The sequence below is a fragment of the Carassius auratus genome, unplaced genomic scaffold, assembly GCF_003368295.1.
Source record: "Carassius auratus strain Wakin unplaced genomic scaffold, ASM336829v1 scaf_tig00035703, whole genome shotgun sequence".
Lineage (NCBI taxonomy): Eukaryota > Metazoa > Chordata > Actinopteri > Cypriniformes > Cyprinidae > Carassius > Carassius auratus.
In genome coordinates, this window is record NW_020526255.1 from 1 (window position 1) to 23,775 (window position 23,775).

General features: G+C 35.7%; 1 protein-coding gene across 3 annotated transcripts in view; it reads right to left on the reverse strand.

Annotated features, from left to right (window-relative positions):
* Window positions 1-1,169: 1,169 nt before the first annotated feature.
* Window positions 1,170-23,775, reverse strand: part of LOC113082113 (MAM domain-containing glycosylphosphatidylinositol anchor protein 2-like) — a 56,490-nt gene continuing 33,884 nt past the window's right edge. For 2 of the 3 annotated variants that reach the window (XM_026253986.1, XM_026253985.1), the window contains exons 6-8: window positions 22,547-22,876; window positions 14,935-15,255; window positions 1,170-1,562 (exon numbers count right to left, since the gene is read on the reverse strand). In XM_026253986.1, coding sequence (XP_026109771.1) covers window positions 1,237-1,562; window positions 14,935-15,255; window positions 22,547-22,876 — 977 coding nt within the window. In that variant the 3' untranslated portion in view covers window positions 1,170-1,236. The remainder of the gene's footprint in view (window positions 1,563-14,934; window positions 15,256-22,546; window positions 22,877-23,775) is intronic. The other variant, XM_026253987.1, reaches the window with a different exon arrangement.

The window sequence follows — 23,775 nt, forward strand, 5'->3', positions numbered from 1 at the left end:
TCAATCCATCAATCCATCCATCCATTTTTTCCACCAATCCATCCATATCCATTTATCATTCCATGCACTTCATTCATTCATTCCATTCAATCCATCCACCAATCCATCCATCCATCTAACCACCAATCCCATCCATTCATCCATCCATCCATCCATGCCCACCCATTCATCCATCCATTAACATCCCTTCCATATAATCCATCCATCCATCAATTCCATCATCCATCATCCACCAATCCATCCATCCTCCATTCATCCATCCATCCAATCCATCAATCCATTCCATCCATCTATCTATCTATCTATCTATCTATCTATCTATCTATCTATCTATCTATCTATCTATCTACTATCTATCTATCTATCTATCTATCTATCTATCTATCTATCTATATCTATAATCTTATCTGTCTATTTGTATACTATGTCCTGGCAACAATGATATCAGTAACACCATAGCAACAGTCCAGAATCCCTAGCAATGTCATGGCAACACCTTAGCAAACATCTGGGTGCTCTAAGTGGTTGTTAGTGCGTTGCTATGTAGTTGCTAGGGTGATCTGGGCATAACACCTGCATAGGAAAATCCTAGTATCTGCATAGGAACAACAACCTAGAATCCCCTAGCAACTGCAGAGCAACACCCTAGCAACCACCCAGAACACTCAAGCAAGTGTTTGTCTATCTGCAATCTGTCTGATAGACTACACAACCTTAAGCTTTTTAAACTACTTCAGCTCGGGCTTCCTAAAATTTTATTTTATTATTCTTCATCAAGTCTGGTCAAGTGAAATGAATCACCTTTCATTTGTGAAGGACTTAATTCACTGGAGTCTAAAAAACAGGCACTGAAACATGGCTGTGAAATACATAAAACGCTGAATTCAGATTATGATTCTGTTACTGTGACGTGAAACTTGAGACAGAGGCTCCTCTCATATGTGCAGCATGTTTGGATCTGCAGAGTAAATGAATGCTGTTTTCAGCTCTTCACTCACAGCAGGAACACAAGCAGATCCATTACCCCTGCAGAGAGCGACGCTGCTCGCTTTGGGAGGAACCGGGCCAGATCTGAGCCGGATCAGCACTGTCTCTGGACTGAGACTCTGGCAGACGGAGCTGAGCAGATGGCAGAGCACTCATGAACGACTGGCACATGATCATCTACACTAAACCACAGAGCCAAACACAGCAGAGAAAGAGTCTAGACGCGTCGGGTCTAAAAACCTAAAAGATTCAATGGAAGTTAAAGCACTCTGCCGCAGGGTGATGTCGAGTGGGAGGAGTCTCACCGGTCACCAGGAAGGTGCAGCGTCCAGGCCCCACCTCGTTGATGATGTCACAGGTGTACTCGCCGTAGCCCTCCCGCGCCAGGTTGCGTACGGTGTAGTCGGTGTCGTCGCGCGAGTCGAAGGTGCCGGCGTGCAGCAGCCGTGAGCCCAGCCTCCACTCGTAGCGCAGCACGCGGGACGGATGAGCCCGAAGAACACGACAGTTCATGGACACCGTCCGACCCAAACCCTGCCGCACCTCCTGCCACACCGGCTCCACCGCCGGAGGATCTGAGAGACGGACAGAGAAACACATTACTGGAGCTGCCACACATCACATCATACATAAACAACAGAAAATACTGACCTAGAACATACACACAAAGACACAAAACAAACACTCAATCGGAAACAACAATAAATAAAAAATAAAATTAATCTGTATTACCTCTTAGTTAGGTTTAAGAAATGGGAAAAATCCAACTCAATTAAAATAAAATAAAATAAAATAAAATAAATCTGTATTACCTTTTAGTTAGGTTTAAGAAAGGGAAATAAAATAAAATAAAATAAATCTTAATATCCTCTTAGTTAGGCTACTTTAAGAAATGGGAAATCCAACTCAATTAAAATAAAATAAAAATAAAATAAAATAAATAAAATAAAATAAAATAAATCTGTATTACCTTTTAGTTAGGTTTAAGAAATGGGAAATCCAACTCAATTAAAATAAAATAAAAATAAATAAATAAAATAAATTTAATATCCTCTTAGTTAGGCTACTTTAAGAAATGGGGAAATCCAACTACTAAAATAAAATAAAATAAAATAAAATAAAATAAAATAAAATAAATAAAACATTTTAGCACTTAGTTGGTTTGAAAAACCGTAAATCCAACTAAAAAATTAAAAATAAAATAAATAATAAAATTGAAACATCAGATGATTCAGATCAAATGAAATCAGTATGAAACTTGAGTTCAAAAACCAAAGTAAAAAAAAAGCACTCAATCAGAAAAGTAAAGTAAAGTAACATGCACATGTGCATACAATGAGAATCCACTTTAAATTAGGGTTATAGTGTTATAAATAGGTATAGTGTATAGTCAGTATACTATTGCCAACAGACTATGATGAAGACATGAATAAAAACATTAAATAAACGCTAAATGCATGCACAGATGCACAGTATGCCGCTCCACACTAATTGCATGGAGAAAGCTTGTAAATAACATTTTTAATTTCAAAACAGCTGTAATTAATTTCTGCGTATCAGTTAAAGAGCTGAATAAAGCTGGTTCAAGCGGCTCTGGAGGGAAAGATGAACACAGAGCTCTTGATCTGAGAGGTCGAGCTGATCCTCCTCCAGATTCACTCCATCGAGAAGAAACGGCAGATTTATAATGAGCTCCGGGTGTGAGAGGCTAAACGAACACATCTGAGATCATCTCACACACACACACACACACACACACCGCTAAACAAAAGAAAGAGAGAGAGAGAGCTGCAGAAGTGAGTCAGATGATGACAAATGCACATGTGGGAGTTTTCCGTCTGGATGTAATGAAATAGTTGGTATTTGCTTCCGGAAAAAACAACATACAGTACAAGGGACGAGGCTTTTACAGAAATGCTGCCGGCCGTATGAAGGGTTACGCTACATTAGAGCCATATGCTGTGGCTAATAAAGGTCCGGCGTGTTCCTTCTCTTCCTAAATTGAAGGCAAAACACAGTTCAATCTGGACAGAGACTCAGATCTCTCTGGGAAATGCAGTCATTATAATTGGAGCAGCTTTTATCATCAGCTCTGATGTTTCTCCAAACACACAAACAGTCGGAGCAGTAGATGAACAGAGAAACAGTGTTTGTTGACAACATATGAATGCATTTCAGTGTCTGTCAGCAAAAACATCGACAGCAGCTTTTCCTGAGTCTGAAAAAATGATGTTATTAGATGTAACCAGATGTTATTCTGAACAAAAAGCAGAATCAAAGAAGGACAGATCATTTTAGTTATTTCTGCTGTTCCCACCCCCTATGAACCTTTGTAAATCTATTCTGGATCCATATTAAATGTGTATTTTGTGTGCAAAAAAAGCATAACTTAATTATATATATATATATATATATATATATATATATACACAAATTTGTACTGAAAAAAAGGAGAAATAAAAAATTTTATTAAAAAAAATATAAAAAATATTTTTGGTTTTTGGCGTAAAGATGAAATAAAATATAAAACAGTAGATAAAAATTTAAAATATTATTATTATTTTTTTTAGGAATTTGTAAATTTAAAAACATGTTTAGAATCATAATCATAATCATAATCTGATTGTAATTAAAAAATAAATAATTTAAAGCTGTTTATATATATTACAAAAATTAAACTATTAAAAAAACTTAATTCATAAAAAATAAAAATTATTAAGACATCAAAAAAATCAAAACTGGAAAAAAATAAAATGCAAGCTAAATACAATCTTTAATAATATTATAGTACTGAATAAAAATAAATAAATAAAGATGTAATATTTAATATATTTATTATTTCATACTTTTTTCAAAGAGTCAACCTGCTTGAGCAAATGGTTTTTCTTCACTAACAACTAAACTTTTTAGAAATATAAAAGAGGGGAAATTATATAAATAAATAAAAATAAAAATAAAACAAATAAAATAAAATAAGCACACATAACTAATAACTTGAAATGTATTAAAATAACTAAAATGAAAACTGAAACATAAATGAAAGCTAATTAAATGATCAATAAATACTATTAATTAATGCTATATTTTTCAAAGAATAAAACATCAAACCAATGTTTAAAGGATATGGATGTTGTTCTTATTTAGGAATTAGCTATTTAGGAAACAAATGACAAACACAGATAACAAAATTACCAAAATTATAATGAAATTTGAAAATATAGCAATGCAAGCTAAATCAAAATAAATAAATACAATAATACTAAACAAAAAAGTTAAATGAAAACTATATAAATTATATAAATGCACGATAATTCTAAATACGAATAATATAATACTAAATTAAATAATAATTATAAAATTAAATAATTTAATACTTAAAAAAACTGATTTTTTTTTAAAGAGTAAAACATCAGATTTAACCAAACTATGAAAATTCAAGCTAATTTAAAAGATGAATAAATATTATAATACCAAATGAATGAATGAATACAAACTATTTCCAGAAAGTGGCATGTTCAGATGTTATCAGGACATGTGTGTTCACAGGATTTATGATGTTGTTCTTCACTGAAGGAGCTGGGCTCAGATATAAATCAGTGGCTCTGATGTTTACTGGACTCAGACGTTATGATCTTTCCGCTCAGGTCAATATCGTTCCACAGAAATGAGGCTCTTAAGATTTCAGTCCAGATTTACAGCACTGCAGCGAACAGAAGGAATCATATTGAGCCTGAAGCTGCGTTCAGCCGCACAGGAACACAGCAATAACCTTCAATCACTGCTCCCTGACAGCTGTCAATCAATCAATCATCTTCATGGAGTCTGCATGTGCTGAAAGTAGAACTGTTACTGTTCATTTAAAACTACAACTATTACGTATAAACTGAAATAAAATATAGATATTAGATAAAACGTTTGTTACCAATGTTGTCATGAGATCTAACTAAAATAAATTTAAATGGAAGTGATAAAATAACAAACCACAACTGAAATAAAAACAAAGTTCAATAGAAATATAATAAAAACAAATAAGAATGACAAATAGTTTTTGCTTCAACTAATTAAATATATAATTAGCTATTATAAATAATTGTCAGTAACTGATATAAAGATTAAATATAATAATAATAATATTAGATTTTAAAAACAGAATTTTCAATGTTGTCTTTGCATGAAATACGTTTAACTTGAAGTACTAAAAGTATATTAAAACTAAAACTGAAAACTAAAACTTATTATATATATATATAAAATGTAACAAAAAAGACTATAAATATAAAAATAGATTTAGTTCTGTTAACGCAAACCAAAAATATTAAATATTGGTTTGGAAAACTGAAATCCAGATAAAATTAAAGCTGCAAGCAGCGATGAACGGGCCCTCGCACCCGGGCTCACCGCCATCGTGTGGCTTTAGTAAAAAGGTGAACGTTGAGAAATATGCATTTAAACTCATAAATATAAGTGCAATATATCAAAGTTTATTCCATATGTGTGCCAATCTTCCTTTTGCCAGCAGGTGGCGCTATCGTTATAATGGAATATTGGCCTTCAGATGTGTTCAAGCCAGGACCCTTATCACACATGTGAAGTTTGGGCAAGATCGGACATTTTATGCCTGAGTTATAACATCTTTTATTCCCATGGCGAGACATCGAACTTCGTCATGGCGACATGGACATGCCTTTTAACAAAAACTCAAGATCTTCACAACTAAACATCACACAGGTCTTTAGATTAGACTGACCACAAAAAAGACATTGATGTCATAAAATTTCTAGGAGTAGTTTGTCACAGTGTAAAATATGTCACTTCCAGTTGCCAATAGGTGGCGCTATGACTATAACTGAATATTGGCATGTAGATCTGTTCAGGTGTAGAGTCTTATCAAAAATGTGAAGTTTGGGGCGGATTGGACATTGTATGTGTGAGTTATAGCACCATCATTTTTCATGGCGAATCATCGAAATTTGTCAGGCCGCCATGGACACGCCCTTTAACGAAACCTCAATTCCTTCGCAATTTAACATGGCAAAGGGCTTTAGATTACACTGACCAAGTTTGGTGTTGATCTGAATAAATCTCTAGGAGGAGTTCGTTAAAATACAACCCCTGAAAATGACAAAAACAACACCAATTTTGCAGGGAAAATTAAAAATAACCGACTTCCTGTTGGGATTCGGGTTTCGTACCAAGAGACTTTTTTGTAGCTATTGGTGTGTTACATATGTTTACCGATTTTCGTACATGTATATGACATGTAGCTCGAGGCGCACTCCATTGAAAATGTATAGGTGGCGCTATCGAGCCATTTTGCCACACCCAATGGAATATTAGCCTCCAGATGTGTTCAGGTCAGTACTCTTATCAAACATTTGAAGTTTGGGCAAGATCTGATATTTTATGACTGAGTTACAACAACTTCTACTCCCATGGCGAGACATCGAACTTTGACATGGCGCCATGGACACGCCCTTTAACGAAAACTCAAGATCTTCTCAATTTAACATCGTACAGGCCTTTAGATTAGACTGACGACAAAAAAGACATTGATGTCAAAAATTTCTAGGAGTAGTTTGTCGCAGCGTAAAATATGTCACTTCCTGTTGCCAATAGGTGGCGCTATGACTATAACTGAATATTGGTCAGTGTCAAACTGTTCAGGACAGGAGTCTCATCAAACATGTGAAGTTTGGGGCAGATTGGTCATTGTATGTCTGAGTTATAGCAACTTCCTGTTTCATGGCGAATCATCGAAATTCGCCAGGCCGCCACACACAGGCCCTTCAACGAAAACTCAAAAGCTTCGCAATTTAACATCGCAAAGGCCTTTAGATTAGGCATACCAAATGTGGTGTTGATCTGAATTAATCTCTAGGAGGAGTTCGTTAAAATACAACGCATGGAATTGACAAAAATGACACAAAATTTGCTCATAATATTAGAAATAACCGACTTCCTGTTGGGTTTCGGATTTTGCTCCAAGAGACTTTTTTGTAGGTATTGGAGAGTTACATGTGTATACCGATTTTCATACATGTACATGAAACGTAGCTCGAGGCGCACACCGTTGAACGTGTATAGGTGGCGCTGTTGAGCCATTTTGCCACACCCACTTCTGAAACCCATATCAGACGTAAATTTTCGCCAGTTCTGAGGTGTGTGCAAAGTTTCATGACTTTTCGAGCATGTTTAGGCCCTCAAAAATGCGATTCATTTGGAGAAGAAGAATAATAATAATAAATATAGCTGCAAGCAGCGATGTCGGGCTCAAGCCATCAGTGCAACGCCACCCCGGTGGCATCAGGATAACTGTGCCCAGCGGGCATAAGCATTTACAGTAACCCTCTGACAATCAAGTTTTAAGGGATGCGGCAGTTAAAGGGTTAATCCGACCAATCTAGACTTTGAAATCACATACACAGAACAATATATATAACTTTAGTAACACTTTATTTTAATATTTATAAAAAATGTATAAGGTGTGCATTGTAGCTGACACCTATATGAACACATTACAATTGTTTTATGACTGCAAGTCTTTCTTCTCAAATGCTATTGAGCTTCAAATTTGCATTTGAGCCCATGTGAAAAAGTAGCATAATTTACATATGACTTACAGTTTGTTGTAATAAATATCAAACATTCAATTTAATTGTGCATTATAGCTGTCACCTAGATGAACAATTACAGTTGTTTTTATGACTGTAAGTCATTCTCTTCAAATGCTACTGACGTTAGAAAAGTGTATAACAATAGCACATGTAACTTTAGAGACCGGCCCTAAATTTGAGACTCTAGAAAGTCCAATGTCAAGACAACTTTATGCCTGTTTTATTTTCTTTAGTTTTCTTTTCTCTGTGCCGGATTGCTGATGTCCTATACCCAGGCATAGATGTCCATCCATCAATTACGAACATTCAGCCGCAAACATGAGGTGTGAGCGGTCGCGAGCGCGGATGGGAGAATGGCGCATGTTTTTTTTTTTTTTTTTTTGAGCAACTGGGATGGTGCCCCCTCTGGGAGTTGGTGCCCTAAGAAGACTGCATACTATGCATATAGGGAGCAGCGGTACAATCTCGAAGATATATTCCTCAAACCATCTTACAAGAGGAGGTGATGCTAATCCTTCAAGAATCGCATAAAAGCTATTCAAGTGTACAGTTTCCTTTTATTGCATCTTGAAATAAATATTTCTGAATTCTGAATCAAACTGGGTTGTGTTTATTTATTTATTTTATAAGACAACTGAGACTTTAATCTCCTTTGTAATATATGTGCTTTTAAACCAAGAACAATTTATTTATGGATGTATTACTGCTTAATAATGACTATTATTAAGGGAAAAGGCTTTATAATCATGAACTATTTACTAATGCTTAGCTAATGAGTGCAATTATTATAAAGTGTTACCATTGCATATACTAATGTTAACAAATTAGACATTATTTTACAGTGTTACCAAATCCTTAAATAATGTATTAGTGTTTTGTAATGATTTTAATGACCTATAAGCATTTGTGAAATAGTTTTGCTTGCATTGCAGCTTTATCTGTCAGTTGAAGAGTTTTACTGTTACATCCATGAGATTAATAAATGTCATGTCACGTCACAGGTTGTCATAGGTCAGTATCAAATGAGTTTGAAATTATTATTTGCAGCACAAATTAGGGTTCTTAGGATGTTTTTAAATCCCTAAAACTGTCAGAAAAGGATAAGGCCTAAGAGATTTCTTAACCTGTAATGAAAGGAAAAAACACCACCATTAGCAACAACAAAAACAATAACAATTTAAAATATAGATTTTTTTTTCCTGATTATTAAAGGGATGATTAGGTCTCTCTCTCTCTCTCTCTGCCAGACAGCCCCTCCCTACAGTCCACACACACTGTCACAGTCACCAACCCCCTCACACTCCCCCTCCCTCTCCCCCTCCCTTCCCTCACACAGACAGGGTGGCCAGAGTGAGATCATGTCAGTTGAGAAGTCTGACAGTTTTTTAATTTTCTTTTATCCATACAGTGTTGTAAAGTCGTGAAACTATGCATATTTCCTCAGAATGATTTGATCTTTGTATGAAAAAATGCTTTGAAGTGTTTGGAAGCTGCAATTTAAACATACAAGACAATTAATGTTTCCCTTTTTACTGTCATTTCAAAAATTCACCACGACAAAACCGTTCAAGCTAACCAAAATCCGTTCGCAATTTAAGTTCCTCAATGGTTTTTCTTAATGTAGACAAAGTTTGGTGTGTATAGTGTACTTCCCCTGGGAGGAGTATGCATTAATTCACAAAAGAAAATTCCCAAAAATCCATATTCAAGTCAAAATAGCCAACTTCCTGTTGGTCGTAGCTTATGACTGCGAATTAGAAAGTTGTCCGTCTTGATAAGAACAATTTATGTACCAAGTTTGGTGTCTGTAGCTAAAACTAATCCCCCCACTTTTGACAAAAGGTGGCGCTATAGAGTGCCTCTTCCACGCCCTTTAAAAAGCTTTTGCCATGGTCTAGCTATCTTTAATACTGATATCTGTTTCGAGTTTCATGTAAATCTGAGCTAGTTATCTGCCTAAAAATCACCAGAACAGAACATTCAAGTTTGACACGTTGCCATGGCAACACTATATTAGATATAAATATCCCCACGACAGATTGTCTTCGGCCGTGTTTTGTCATTATTCTGATGAAGTTTGAAGCAAATCAAGTAAAAATAAGATGCTGAATTCAAAGCGTTCTGAAAATGATTCACTTCCTGCTGCCAGTTGGTGGCGCTATAACTTTGACTCCTAATAGTCACATATATACGATCGGTATCATACAACGAACAAACCAATTAAGTTTGATCAAATTCAGCAAATGTATGTGGATGTTATTATACATTTCCTGTTTCTCATTTCTCGCCATAATTTCAACGCCTCGCCACGGGCAAACCGTTCGAGATATCAAAAATCTCTTCGCAATTTAGCATCCCCAATGTCTTGAGATCGTGTTCACCGAGTTTTGTGGTGAACGGGTGGAGTTCCTCAGAGGAGTATATCAAATTCCAGAGCATGTGTTTTTCATAAAACCCTAAATAGCCAACTTCCTGTTGGGCGGAGCTTATGACATGCAGTGTGAAAGTTGTTTGGTTTGATGAGTTATATATATGTACCAAGTTTCATATGTATACGTGCAAGTATGCATGATATATGGCCCTCGGTACTACAGGGGGCGCTGTAGAGCCCCTGTGCCACGCCCGTGTATCAGACTCTGCCCGGCCCTAATGGCCGCAGGTTCCAAGGTGTGTGCCAATTTTCAAGAGTTTTTGAGCATGTTAAGGACCCCAAAAGCCCCCGAAACCTTAGAAAAAAATTAGAAGAATAAAAAAAAAAAAAAAAAAAAAAAAAAATAATCCTAAGGAAAACAATAGGGCTCTCGCCCTCCAGGCTTGAGCCCTAATTAAAGCTGCAAGCAGCGATGAACGGGCCCTCGCACCCGGGCTCACCGCCATCGTGTTGCTTTAGTAAAAAGGTGAACGTTGAGAAATATGCATTTAATGTCCTAAATATAAGTGGAATATATCAAAGTATATCCCATATATGTGCCAATCTTACCGTTGCCAGCAGGTGGCGCTATCATTATAATGGAATATTGGCCTTCAGATGTGTTCAGGCCAGGACTCTTATCGAACATGTGAAGTTTGGGGAAGATTGAACATTTTATGCTTGAGTTACAACAACTTCTCTTGCTGTGGCAAGACATCAAATTTTGTCATGGCGCCATGGAAACGGCCTTTAACAAAAACTCAAGATCTCCAAAAGTTAACATTGCACAGGCCTTTAGATTAGACTGACCACAAAATATATGTTAATCTCAAAAAAATTATAGGAGTAGTTTGTTGCAGCGTAAAACATGTCACTTCCTGTTGCCAATAGGTGGCGCTATGACTATAACTGAATGTGGGCATGTAGATCTGTTAAGGGCAGAAGTTTTATCTAACATGTGAAGTTTGGGGCAGATTGGACATTGTATGTCTGAGTTACAGCAACTTCCTTTTTCATGGCGAAACATCGAAATTTGTCAGGCCACCATGGACACGCCCTTTAACGAAATCTAAAGATCTTCGCAATTTAACATCGCAAAGGGCTTAAGATTACACTGACCAGGTTTGGTGTTGATCTGAATAAATCTCTAGGAGGAGTTAGTTAAAGTACAACCCCTGAAAATGGCAAAAACAATGCCAATATTGCAGAGAAAATTCTAAATAACCGACTTCCTGTTGGGATTCGGATTTCGTACCAAGAGACTTTTTTTTAGGTATTGGTGTGTTACATGTGTATACCGATTTTTGTACATGTACGTGAAACATAGCTCGAGGTGCACTCTGTTGAAAGTGTATAGGTGGCGCTATCGAGCCATTTTGCCACACCTGATGGAATTTTGGCCTTCAGATGTGTTCAGGCCAGGACTCTTATCACACATGTGAAGTTTGGGGAAGATCGGACATTTTATGCCTGAGTTATAACATCTTTTATTCCCATGGCGAGACATCGAACTTCGTGACGGCGCCATGGACACGCCTTTTAACGAAAACTCAAGATCTTCACAACTTAACATCGCACAGGGCTTTAGATTAGACTGACCACAAAAAATACATTGATGTCATAAAATTTCTAGGAGTAGTTCATCGCAGTGTAAAATATGTCACTTCCTGTTGCCAATAGGTGGCGCTATGACTATAACTGAATATGGGCATGTCAATCTGTTCAGGTCAGGAGTCTCATCAAACATGTGAAGTTTGGGGCAGATTGGTCATTGTATGTCTGAGTTATAGCAACTTCCTGTTTCATGGCGAATCATCGAAATTCGCCAGGCCGCCACGGACACGCCCATTAACGAAAACTCAAAAGCTTCGCAATTTAACATCGCAAAGGCCTTCAGATTAGGCATACCAAATTTGGTGTTGATCTGAATGAATCTCTAGGAGGAGTTCGTTAAAATACAACGCATGGAAATGACAAAAATGACACAAAATTTGCTCATAATATTAGTAATAACCGACTTCCTGTTGGGTTTCGGATTTTGCTCCAAGAGACTTTTTTGTAGGTATTGGAGAGTTACATGTGTATACCGATTTTCATACATGTACATGAAACGTAGCTCGAGGCGCACACCGTTGAACGTGTATAGGTGGCGCTGTTGAGCCATTTTGCCACACCCACTTCTGAAACCCATATCAGACGTAAATTTTCGCCAGTTCTGAGGTGTGTGCAAAGTTTCATGACTTTTCGAGCATGTTTAGGCCCTCAAAAATGCGATTCATTTTGGAGAAGAAGAATAATAATAATAATAATAATAATAATAATAATAAACGGAGCAATTCCAAGAGGGTCCTCACACCATCGGTGCTCGGGCCCTAATAATAATAATAATAATAATAATAATAATAATAATAAACGGAGCAATTCCAAGAGGGTCCTCACACCATCGGTGCTCGGGCCCTAATAAAGTATAAATATTAGATGAAAAACGTAACTTAAAAAAATATATATTGGAAGCTAGCTGAAATAATAATAATAATAAATAATAATAAAACAAATCTGTATAAATGTATAAAGATATGAATAAATACAATTATATAAAAAAGGTAGTTTTAGTTTGGTTAAAATCATTTTGAATACTAAAAAAATATTAGAAATTACAAATCTTGCTTAGGAAACCAGCTTAAATTGAAGTACTAAAATTATTAAAACTGAAGACATTGTAAAATATGTTCATCAGAACTGAAACTTTGAATATTTACCAGATTTTTCTGGTAAAAGCGTAAAAGTTGAGCACATATATTTATAATAACTTAGGAGATAAAAACACTTAGGAAACAAAAACAAAAAAAATGAATTGAATTATTGGAGCTAAATTGCAGTATTTAATATTTAATTCATAAAAAAGAAGCAAATAAAATGACTCCCTGGGATGTTTGTGAACACTATTAAGTGAAGATTTATTTAGTTAGTAGTGACACGACACAATTTGTTACAATGCAACACACCAACAGCAGGGTATATACAGTGTATGCTAGAAATATTCATAATAACGCTCTCATCTGAGTCACAATCATGAATCTTCATGAAGAATCACTGCACTAAATCTCCAGACATGAACAAAATCGAGATTGCTCCAGAAAACGGACACATCATCAGTAGTGTACTTCTTCTGAGTGCATGAAGGATATACGTGCATGCTTGCTGTGACTCAGGAAAGCTATTCTCCTCACGTTCACACGTTCAGCTCAACGTCACACCAGAGACGCTTTATCTCTCAGCGTGATTTCACACCGCAAACACACCTCCACCTCCCTGAAGATTTCCACAGACTGAAGCCCGAGCGCCTAAACGTTCACTTCAAATCTGAGTGAGTTTAAGACTGCATACATCAGCGCATAGCCAGGAATCAGCTAAATAACTTTATAATTCTTTAAATTAGCGGAAAGATAGACATCAGTCAAAACAGAAAACGTACCTTTAAAATAACAGTGAAATGTTGTGCTTTTGTAAAATAAAGAAAACGAACAAAACGCACTTGCAATGAAATGAAGGAAAACTGAAAGAAAATACTGAATACTTATCACACATACATGAGCAATACATCTGTAGAAACCCTGAATTGTTTAAGGTATATTACATTAATTACATTATGTAAGTTACTTTGGAATATAAATCAGAGCATATTTCAGAATATAAAAAAACGCTACTTGTACTTTATAAAATATGGTATGTACAAATGATATAGAAGTAATTTTATAAGAGTGAAGTTTGAAAGTTTTAAGACAGACAGCTCTGAAAAGCTTGAAAACTAGCCAAGCAACAAACCAAGCAGTGTGTTGTCAGATAAAGACTGAATCTGTAATGTGGAGTAACGGCGTCTGAAGTGAGTCCAGTTCCTCGTCCTTGACAAACATGCTTTCAGAAAGTACAGGACGTGTTCCTGAACACACATCTCAAACACACTCACATTCAGAGAAACAGGATAGACCTCGTGTGACTCACAACTTGCCGCTTTCAATATCAAGCCATAATGGATGTGATTATGTAGCTCTTGAGATTCATTCATGGTGATTCAAAGCACAGCTTGTAAAACTGTTTACTTGCACAAAAACACTGATACCTACCCACAAATCTGGACAATCTCTATTTTATTTATAAAAAATAAATACAAAATAAACCAGTCTTACATCTAGTCCTACAGTCTGACCCAACAGCCCTAGTAAAAAATAAACACTGAAACTACTCAAAATCAAGATATTTTGAGCATCTCTTGTATAGTTTAAATATATTAAAAAATATATTTAACACGTTATGGAAAACAAATAATGTTTTTCTTGGACTAAATATATGGAGGGAAAAACATTTTTTAAATGTTTTTTTTATTAAACAAACAATGGGCAAAAATATATTGGTATAAAATATATTTACATAAATATATTTTGAATATATTTTAGTAGCAAAAAAAGTTTTGTTGGTCAATTTTGTATATTTTGAAATATATTTAAAAATACATTTTAAAATATATATTTTTTGGCATATTGGTATGTTTACAGTTTGTATAGACAACAAGATATGGAGGGCAAAGTATGTTTTTAAATGGTTCTAAAATATACATTTATATCTTACAAATATATTTTCAAAAATATTTCAAAAATATATTAATAGAAAATATATTTACCTAAATATATTCTGAAACAGATTTTACCAAAACATTTTTTATATATATATATATTCAGTATACTCAAATAAATATATTTTGAAACAGATTTTGTAAAAATAAATGTTGTATATTTTGAAATTTTGAGATTTTTAATTGTAAAATGAGACTTGATGGGGACCTTTTGCTGTGAATGGTTTGATTGGGTGGACGTTCATGTTGTTATTGACATGAAGACATTTGGACAGGGATTGAGGAGCACTTACAGCGCACGATGAGCTCGATCACAGCTTCTCTGGGCTTGACGTTGAAGCCGTTGTACTGGCTGGTCTGGCAGCGGTAGGATCCGCTCATCTCTCGCGACACGTTAACGATGCGCAGAACGCCGTCGTAGGTCTCCATCTGCATGCTGCCGTCCGGCATCGGCGCCTCCTTATCCGCCCGAGACCACAGGATGATGGGCTTGGGTTTCCCTGAAACAAGGCACTCCAGCTCCACCGTGTCTCCCTCCCGCACCGCCATCGGAGACTTGCCCCGCGGTACGGTCAGGTTCGGAGGAACTAAGAAAGAGAAAAACAGAGGAGGGACTGATACGGGGCTCTAGAAAGGCAGCAGACGGGGTCGTAGAAGCTGGTCAAGACCTGAGTGTGTGTTTATAGGCGAAACACAATCTGTGCTGGATTCGGGATGGAAAATCAAACGAGCAAATGATGGAAAACAAGTCGATCAAACAGCAATGCCACTAAATGCTTTAAACTGGTTCCCAACAGCATGCATCTTACAGTTGTTCTCAATTGCTACCACACAATTCACCATCAACTAGAAACACAATCTCAAAACTACACACCAATTTGAACCAAAACTACAAACTTCCAGGTCACAATCAAATACTTTAGTCAAAAACCATGCTGTCTTTTGCTAGACTCAAACATTGTCCTCAGATGACACACTTACACTAGTGAGGTCACTTCAAAACACTGTTACAAAAACCTCATTTTGAAAACATGAATCCTTTTGCAAGTCAATGACTCTTACAGTATAGACATAAATAGAGCGGTGCAGATACAGTAAAAATCAGCAATAAACTTTAAATGTTTACCGTCATTACACTACTGTAAAGAAATCTTACAGTAGATCAAAAGCACTAGAAGAGAAAAGTAATACTGTATATATTAAATATACAGTAAACAAACATTGGAATATACTTTCAGTTACTGTACAGTAATAAACAATGAATTAACAAATAAATAAACGCATAAATCAGAAACGTGTGTGTGTTTGAGAACTGTATTAATTGTTTGTAGTGTGTTAGAAATCAAGAAAAACTGTATATAAAATATTAACTGAAAAAAGTCTATATATATTACATATAGCTGAAAAAAAGTTAAAAAAATATTGAATTAACTTATTTAATTTCAAATAATATAAATGTTTTTATGTAGCTAAAATGTTCACGTTTTTAAAATTTAGTGTTTTTTATGTTTGATTTCTTGAAATTAAATATATTTAAGATTTTTTTATATTTTAGTTATTTTATTTTATTTCAAATAATGAAAATGTTATGTTGTAGCTAACTGAATTTAAATATTTAAGTGTTTTAATTTTATTTTATTTCAAATATGACATTTTTATGTTGCTGTGGCAACTATTTGAAATAAAAAGTTTGTTTTTATATTTTATTTATTTTTATTTTGTCTATAATAAAAAAAAAGAAATTATGTTACCACTGTAAATATCTGGAATAAAATGATGTAAATAATTTATTTTGTTATTATTATTATTATTATCTTATTTTAGATCATTTAAATGTTCTTATGATCAAAATCTTTTCAAGCTTCTAAACTTTTCAGACTTGTTCAGATGTAGTGACGTGTTCCTTCAGCGTTTCTGAAGGACTGGAATTAAATCATCTCCCGCTGTCTTTTATACTTTCGTTTCTATCGGCATAAACTCAGTAAATTGTAGAAATCCTTCAGCTGTCGCTCTGTGTGAGGAGATAAAAGCGCTGCATTCAGGACTGAAGCCTCGACACGTCTGACGAGACAAAAATAAATAAATAAAGCTGCAGGGTCCTCGGAGACGAGGGAAATGACATCACGTCCGCATCGCCATGGCAACACATCAGCGAAACATCAAAGAATCTCATCAATACATTTCACCGACATGTCAAAGAACACAGATTTAAGAAAACGAAGCATATTTGCATTATTTTGACAGTAATCCTCAAAATGCCATTCATTTAAACATTGTACCATTATGTATCTTCAGATTTTTTCTTATGTTTCAGAAATAAGTATTATGTTTTTTTCTCACTAATGTAATGCAGATTATTTGCAATATAAAAAAATCATAATATAGCAATTTTACGAGTCTATAATGCATAATAACACTTCCTCCAGTAAACAGTGCATCTGCTGTTGTCTCTCACAGATTAGTTTAGATCTGTTTAAACGCTGCTTGATCTGTGCAGATTTCTCTCCTGATTCAGACCAGAACACTTTTTCACTGGAGGAAGTGTTATTATGGATTATAGACTCTATGTGTTTGAGTTAAAATCATCTTAATGCTGGATGTGTTTCAGGTTTTGTCTTCTCCAGATGTTCACTGATGGACTGGAGTGCTGTGGATTATTGTGATGTTTTTATCAGACTCTCATTGTGACGGCACCCATTCACTTTGCAGAGATGCTGATGCAATGCTACATTTCTCCAAATCTTGATGGACAAACAAAACGACAGTAGAAATGTTTTCCGGTCTCTTCCCAGCAGTAGCAGCTGAAGCTGTGGATCGTTAAGAGCTTCCTTAGTTTCACTCCAGCAGATAAATGAAAAGGAATTCAAAGCATGGAGAAGTAATAGTTCGATTTGTCTCTCTGATAAATCCAGGAGTCACTCTAAAGGACGAAGCGAGCGTGAGGCTGATTGAACGTGTGCAAGCGCTGCTATCTGAGCCGTCCTCTCCGAGTCCTCATTATCAGCACATTTAAATGTAACGACTAATGTGAAGATTAATTGCTTGGCTGCAGATAGAAGTGTCTTCTCTCTCTGTCTCTCTCTCTCTGTCTCTCTCTCTCTGTCTCTCTCTCTCCCTGTCTCTCTCTCTCGTGCTACAGCTTCATTAACACTTGAGCAGAATGAAGATGGATTGTGTTTTAGCTCTGCCATTCCACGCGTTTCCTCATTATTTAATCCTTCTGCTATCGGAGGAGAACATCTCAGCACACGCCTCCTGAATAAATCATTAACTGCACAGTTTCAACTAAAGAAGCGAATCTAGCAGCTAATGAGCGAGAAAAACACTGGTTTGTGTAAGAAGTGACCAAGATTATGGAAGGGAGCTCAGCTTAAGAAGCAGGGTCATAACTAAAACCAAATCTATTATAAATCATTTCTTGAAATAAATATAATATTATATATATATATATATATATATATATATATATATATATATATATATATATATAAATTAATTTAGAGGACCAAAGGAATTAAAAATTAATAATACATAGATAAATAAATAAATGTAATGATAGGAAAATAAACCAATAAATGACTCGATAAAAAAAAAAAATTCTTGAATTTGTTTTTTTCCCCACCTTTTTCATTCATTTATAATGCCCTGTATTTGTACATTTATTTTTATTATTTTTAACTTATTTATTTTTGAACTTTCATTTTGTAAAATTATTTTTTTTCATGTGTTTATCTAATGACTTTTACATATTGGCAGAAATATCTAAATAAATAAATAATGTTACGCAGGAGAGTCAGAGGCATTCGGATTCAATTGCAGCATTTATTCGACAGAATAGTCCGACAGGCAGAATTTAGGAATGGAGTGTCAGGGATAGCCAGAATCATAAACAGTAACGAGCAGAGATCGGGGCAGGCAGCAGAGAATCAGAGTCGAAATACACAATCCAAAGGTCAGACACGGAAAAACAGGGAAACCACTCGGAAATGTAAGACGGGGCTAAACAAGTCTTCGCAAAGCGTCTGTGTGTGAGTGCTGCTTATATGTGTGTGTAAATGAGGTGCAGGTGTGGCAAGGAGATTAGCTGATGAATGAGGTGCAGGTGCGGCAAGGTGATAGTGATGTGGTGACTCATGGGAGATGTAGTTTGGGTGTGGTGCAACAGTATGAGAGGTGCTTGTGTGTAAATGAAGTGCAGGTGTGGCAAGGAGATCAGCTGATGAATGAGGTGCAGGTGTGGCTAGGTGATAGTGATGCAGTGACTCATGGTAGATGTAGTTCGGGTGTGGTGCAACATTATGAGAGGTGCTAGTGTCCAAGTGATGATATAGTGACATCTGGTGGTTGATGGGTGGAATGGTCCTGAGTGAGCTAATGATTGTGACAAATACATTGTATTATTAATGAATGAATGAAAAAAATAAAAAAATAATAAATGATTATAAATAAATAGAACTATATAGTAAATGAATGAATACACGAATAAATGTAATTACAAATGAAAAAAGTAAAATAAATATAAAATATAAATCAAATTATAAATAAATAAATAAATAAATAAATAAATAAATAAATAAATAAATAAATGAATGAATGAATAAATGAATAAATGAATGATTACCACCAGCAAATGTTAATAGATTTAGTTTTTATGTAAAGCACTTTGATTGATTATTGTGTATAAACGTGTGTTGCAGTGCCAGAGCCAGTCTCTCAGCTCTCTCCAGATCTGGCAGTGTTTCTGTGCTGAAGGTCTGTTTCATTAACCACACCATCACCGGTCGACTGCAGGATGGAGGTGCGCTTGGCTCAAACACTGAATGTTCTGGGCTCGTTCTCAGCTGAAACACTACCACAGCATGAATCCCTGTAATCTCCTCTAAACGCTTTTATTAGGAGTGCTTCAGAAGCGCCCGGTCCTGAGAGAGGTCACCGAAACGACAAAACACGGACGGACAGGAGCTTCAGAGACAGACAGACGCTGGCAGATACTCAGACGTTAACTAAATACACACTATTCACTCATTAATTCATGTTCTTACTGTGGGTTATTCAAATAAAATAATTTAGTCTACCAGAGTCAGTCTAATGACTTTCCTTATTGGCTGATATCACATCAGCATGAAACTGACCTACTGTGGTCTTCAGAAAACAAACAAACAAAAATAAATAAATAAATGAATGTATATATAAATAAATATAATAAATATAATTACAAATAAATTACTTTTACTTATAAATAAAATAAAATAATATTATAAAGAAATTTCAATAAACAGGCAAGAAATTATATATTTAAAATGTTAATAGATTGTTAATAGTTAATAGATTTATAAGTCATGTCATGTCATCGTATAAAAAAATGACACAAATAAAAATACAATTATTTATTTATTACATTTATTATAATAAGTTAATGAATGTATGAATAAATAAATAAATAAATAAATACTGTATATATATATATATATATATATATATATATATATATATATATATATATATATATATATATATATATATATATATATATATATATATATATGCTTTAGGACATTCTGCTCAAAGCAGGTAGTGAACAAACTCTGAACAGAATCATCAATCTGAATATAATTTCACACATAAACGACTTCTTCTCGCTGTGATTCTGTAGGTTTAACAATCACTGTTGAGCAAGGCATGTCTGCTGGCGCTCTCACGGATCGATCTGATCATCCGAGATGGACGGAGGATAATGATAAACGACACAGGACTGTGGATGGAAGCTCATTGATCAAGTGTGACTCCTGATTACAGAGCAGCAGCTCATTTCTCTTAACTCCTGCACGCGATCTACACGGGAAAACACTACGGCTGGCCTCAAAGTCCTGCTAAAAGTGCACGTATGCTAATATACATTTTCATTTTTAAATAAACAAATAGTGAAAATAATAAATTATATTATAAATAAATAAATTCAAATGTAATAAAATTATTAATTTATTTAACATTTTTATTATAAAAATAATAACAACATTTAATCACATTATAAATTAATACATTTATTTACAAAATGTAAAAAAAAATGTTATAAATGAATGAATATGAATGAAAAATATATAAAATTATTAAATTTAAATAAATAATAATAAAATCCACTATAAATACATTAAACACTATAAACAATATAATATTATAATAATTGAATAAACAAAGTTACAGTTAAATGAATAATAAATACATATAAATGAATTACATTGTGACCAGTGCTTTAAGTGGCCTAAAAGAGGTGCCGGTACTCTGTTAAAGCCAAAAAAGTTTTTTTGATGACTCCCCTCATCCCCTGAGGTAACAACAACTATATTGAAGGGGTTTTATATATAGCAGTCAACAGACGACCTTAATAATAAATCCTTTTATTAGTTTGTGGATTTGCTTGAGCTAGAAATAACTACTGAACATAAATAAAATGTGCAAAAGGATTTTGAAAAAATACCCTTAGAAAGAGCTACTGCATTCAAATTGACTCAAATGATTCGCGAACCCGCTCCGAACTCCCGAACTGATTCAAATGATTCGCGAACCCGCTACGAACTCTCGAATTGATTCAAATGATTCGCGAACCCGCTACAAACTCTCGAATTGATTCAAATGATTCGCGAACCCGCTCCGAACTCCCGAACTGACTCAAATGATTCACGATCCCCAAACTGACTCAAATGATTCGCGAACCCGCTACGAACTCTCGAATTGATTCAAATGATTCGCGAACCCGCTACAAACTCTCGAATTGATTCAAATGATTCGCGAACCCGCTCCGAACTCCCGAACTGACTCAAATGATTCACGATCCCCAAACTGACTCAAATGATTCGCGAAACCCGCTACGAACTCTCGAATTGATTCAAATGATCCGCAAAGCCGCTCCGAACTCCCGAACTGACTCAAATGATTTGCGAACCCGCTACGAACTCCCGATCTGACTCAAATGATTCGCGAACCCGCTCCGAACTCCCGAACTGGTTCAAATGATTCACGCTCCATACTCCAAACTAGGAAGAATTAGGAAGCGTGCATTGTGAAGGGCGCTCTGAAAATCGGCAGCGCAGGCAAAGGATTAAAACCTCTATTAAAGCAGATGTCCAAATGAACGTACCAGTACGCTAAAAGCACGTTCTGGGCGCACAGAGAGATGGCGGTACTAATTACCAGTGCTTACCGGCACACTTAAAGCACTGATTGTGACTAAGTAAATAAGATAATAAAATTCCATTATGAACAAATTCATTAAATATACAAAACAAAATGTAAAATTAAATATGTAATATTAAACTACCATAATAATTATAATAGAGAATAATTTGAAATTAATATTATAAATAATTGAATGAAGAATGAGTGAATTAATAAATAAAAATTGTACAATTATGAAAAAATATAAAAATGGATGAAGACATAAATAAAAATTAATAAAAATTCAAAATTCAAAAAGAAAAAAATAAGTAGAAAAAACAATGTAACATGTAAATAATGTAATAATGTACAATTTTTACATTAAATAATAATGTTCACTTGGCATCACTGGGAAAACCTTGCATTTAACATTTATTTTGAAGATTGCAGGACAGAGCTAGAGCTTCTCTCAGATACATGAGCTTTCCGTATTTCCTGACATCTGATCTGCTTTGTGTGTGTGTGTGTGTGTTTGTGTGTGTGTGAGTGTGTGTGAGTGTGTGTGTGTGTGTATGTGTGTGTGTGTATGAGAGAGAGAGAGAGTGTGTGTGTGTGAGTGTGTGTGTGTGTGTGTATGTGTGTGTGTGTATGAGAGAGAGAGAGAGAGTGTGTGTGTGTGTGTGTGAGTGTGTGTGAGTGTGTGTGTGTGTGTGTGTGTGTGTGTGTGTGTGTGTGTGTGTGTGTGAGACTCACCAGTGGTGGAGGAGATGTTGACGTCGATGCTGATTTCGGGGATGGCTCCTCCTCTGAGAGCTGCTACACAGGTGTAGGTGCCGAAGTCGGTGAACTTGAGGTCGATGATGTCCAGGTTGGTGGTTCCGGGCGAGATGTCGGGGTCAGTCTGTGTGATGACCATGCGCTCGGAGCTGCGTAACGGCCGGCCGTTCTTCAGCCAGCTGAACTGCAGCTCCTCGGGCGGCGTGGCCTCCACCTGACACGAGATCTTCACCTCGCGGCCGATCTGGATGTTATCGTCGTTATGGTACGGGTCCGGAGTGATCCAGAAGCGGCCCTTCTTCAGCGCTTAGCAAACACAGAAACGAGAAACACTCACAAACTAGCTCTTCAAGATCCTCAAACCGATAGTACTTGATCAGAAAATCTAAATACTGAAGTTAGAGAAGGGATAAACTTAAACTGAAACTATTAGGAATCATTTTTTAATTCAGCTGAAATGAATTCAAACAGAACTATACTGAACAAAATCATAAACACAACACTTGCCCTCATTTTTCACGAGCTGAACTCAAAGATCTAAGACTTTTTCTACGTACACAAAAGGCCTATTTCACAAACATTGTTCACAAATCTGTCTAAATCTGTGTTCGTGAGCATTTCTTCTTCGCTCGGATAACATTTGACATTTCAAGATGCTGATTAGACAGCATGATTATTGCACAGGTGTGAGGTGGATGGATTATCTCGATAAAGGAGATTTAAACAATTGTATGAGAAACTGAAAAAGAAAAAAAAAGTATTTAGTGAAATGATGATCAGTCCATTGAGTTCACGTCTGTAGTGTGTGAATAACACATGAACACTGAGCGTCTGTCGTTGTTTCAGTGATCAGCGATAATGTTGAGTCCACTGCAGTCTGCAAACACTCACTAGATAGTGTACTGCACTACAAAGAGCCGTTACACATCAGAAACACAACCTCTTCAACTTCACACGAACACTGCTTTCCCATCAGGACGTCCCGGGTTATGCATCTCCCAAAAGCTCTGAGTGGTGTTTGGGGACGGATTTGACTGGGTTTAACACAGGAACACGGAGCAGAAGGACACGAGGAGCTTCTGAGAGGAGGAGGACAGTCCTGAAGATGATTTAAACAGAAGCACGCTGCCGATGCATTATTGATGCTGCGGCCTTTGCTTTGATGTGTGTGTGACTGAACGCAGAAACACTCGCGCTTCACCAGC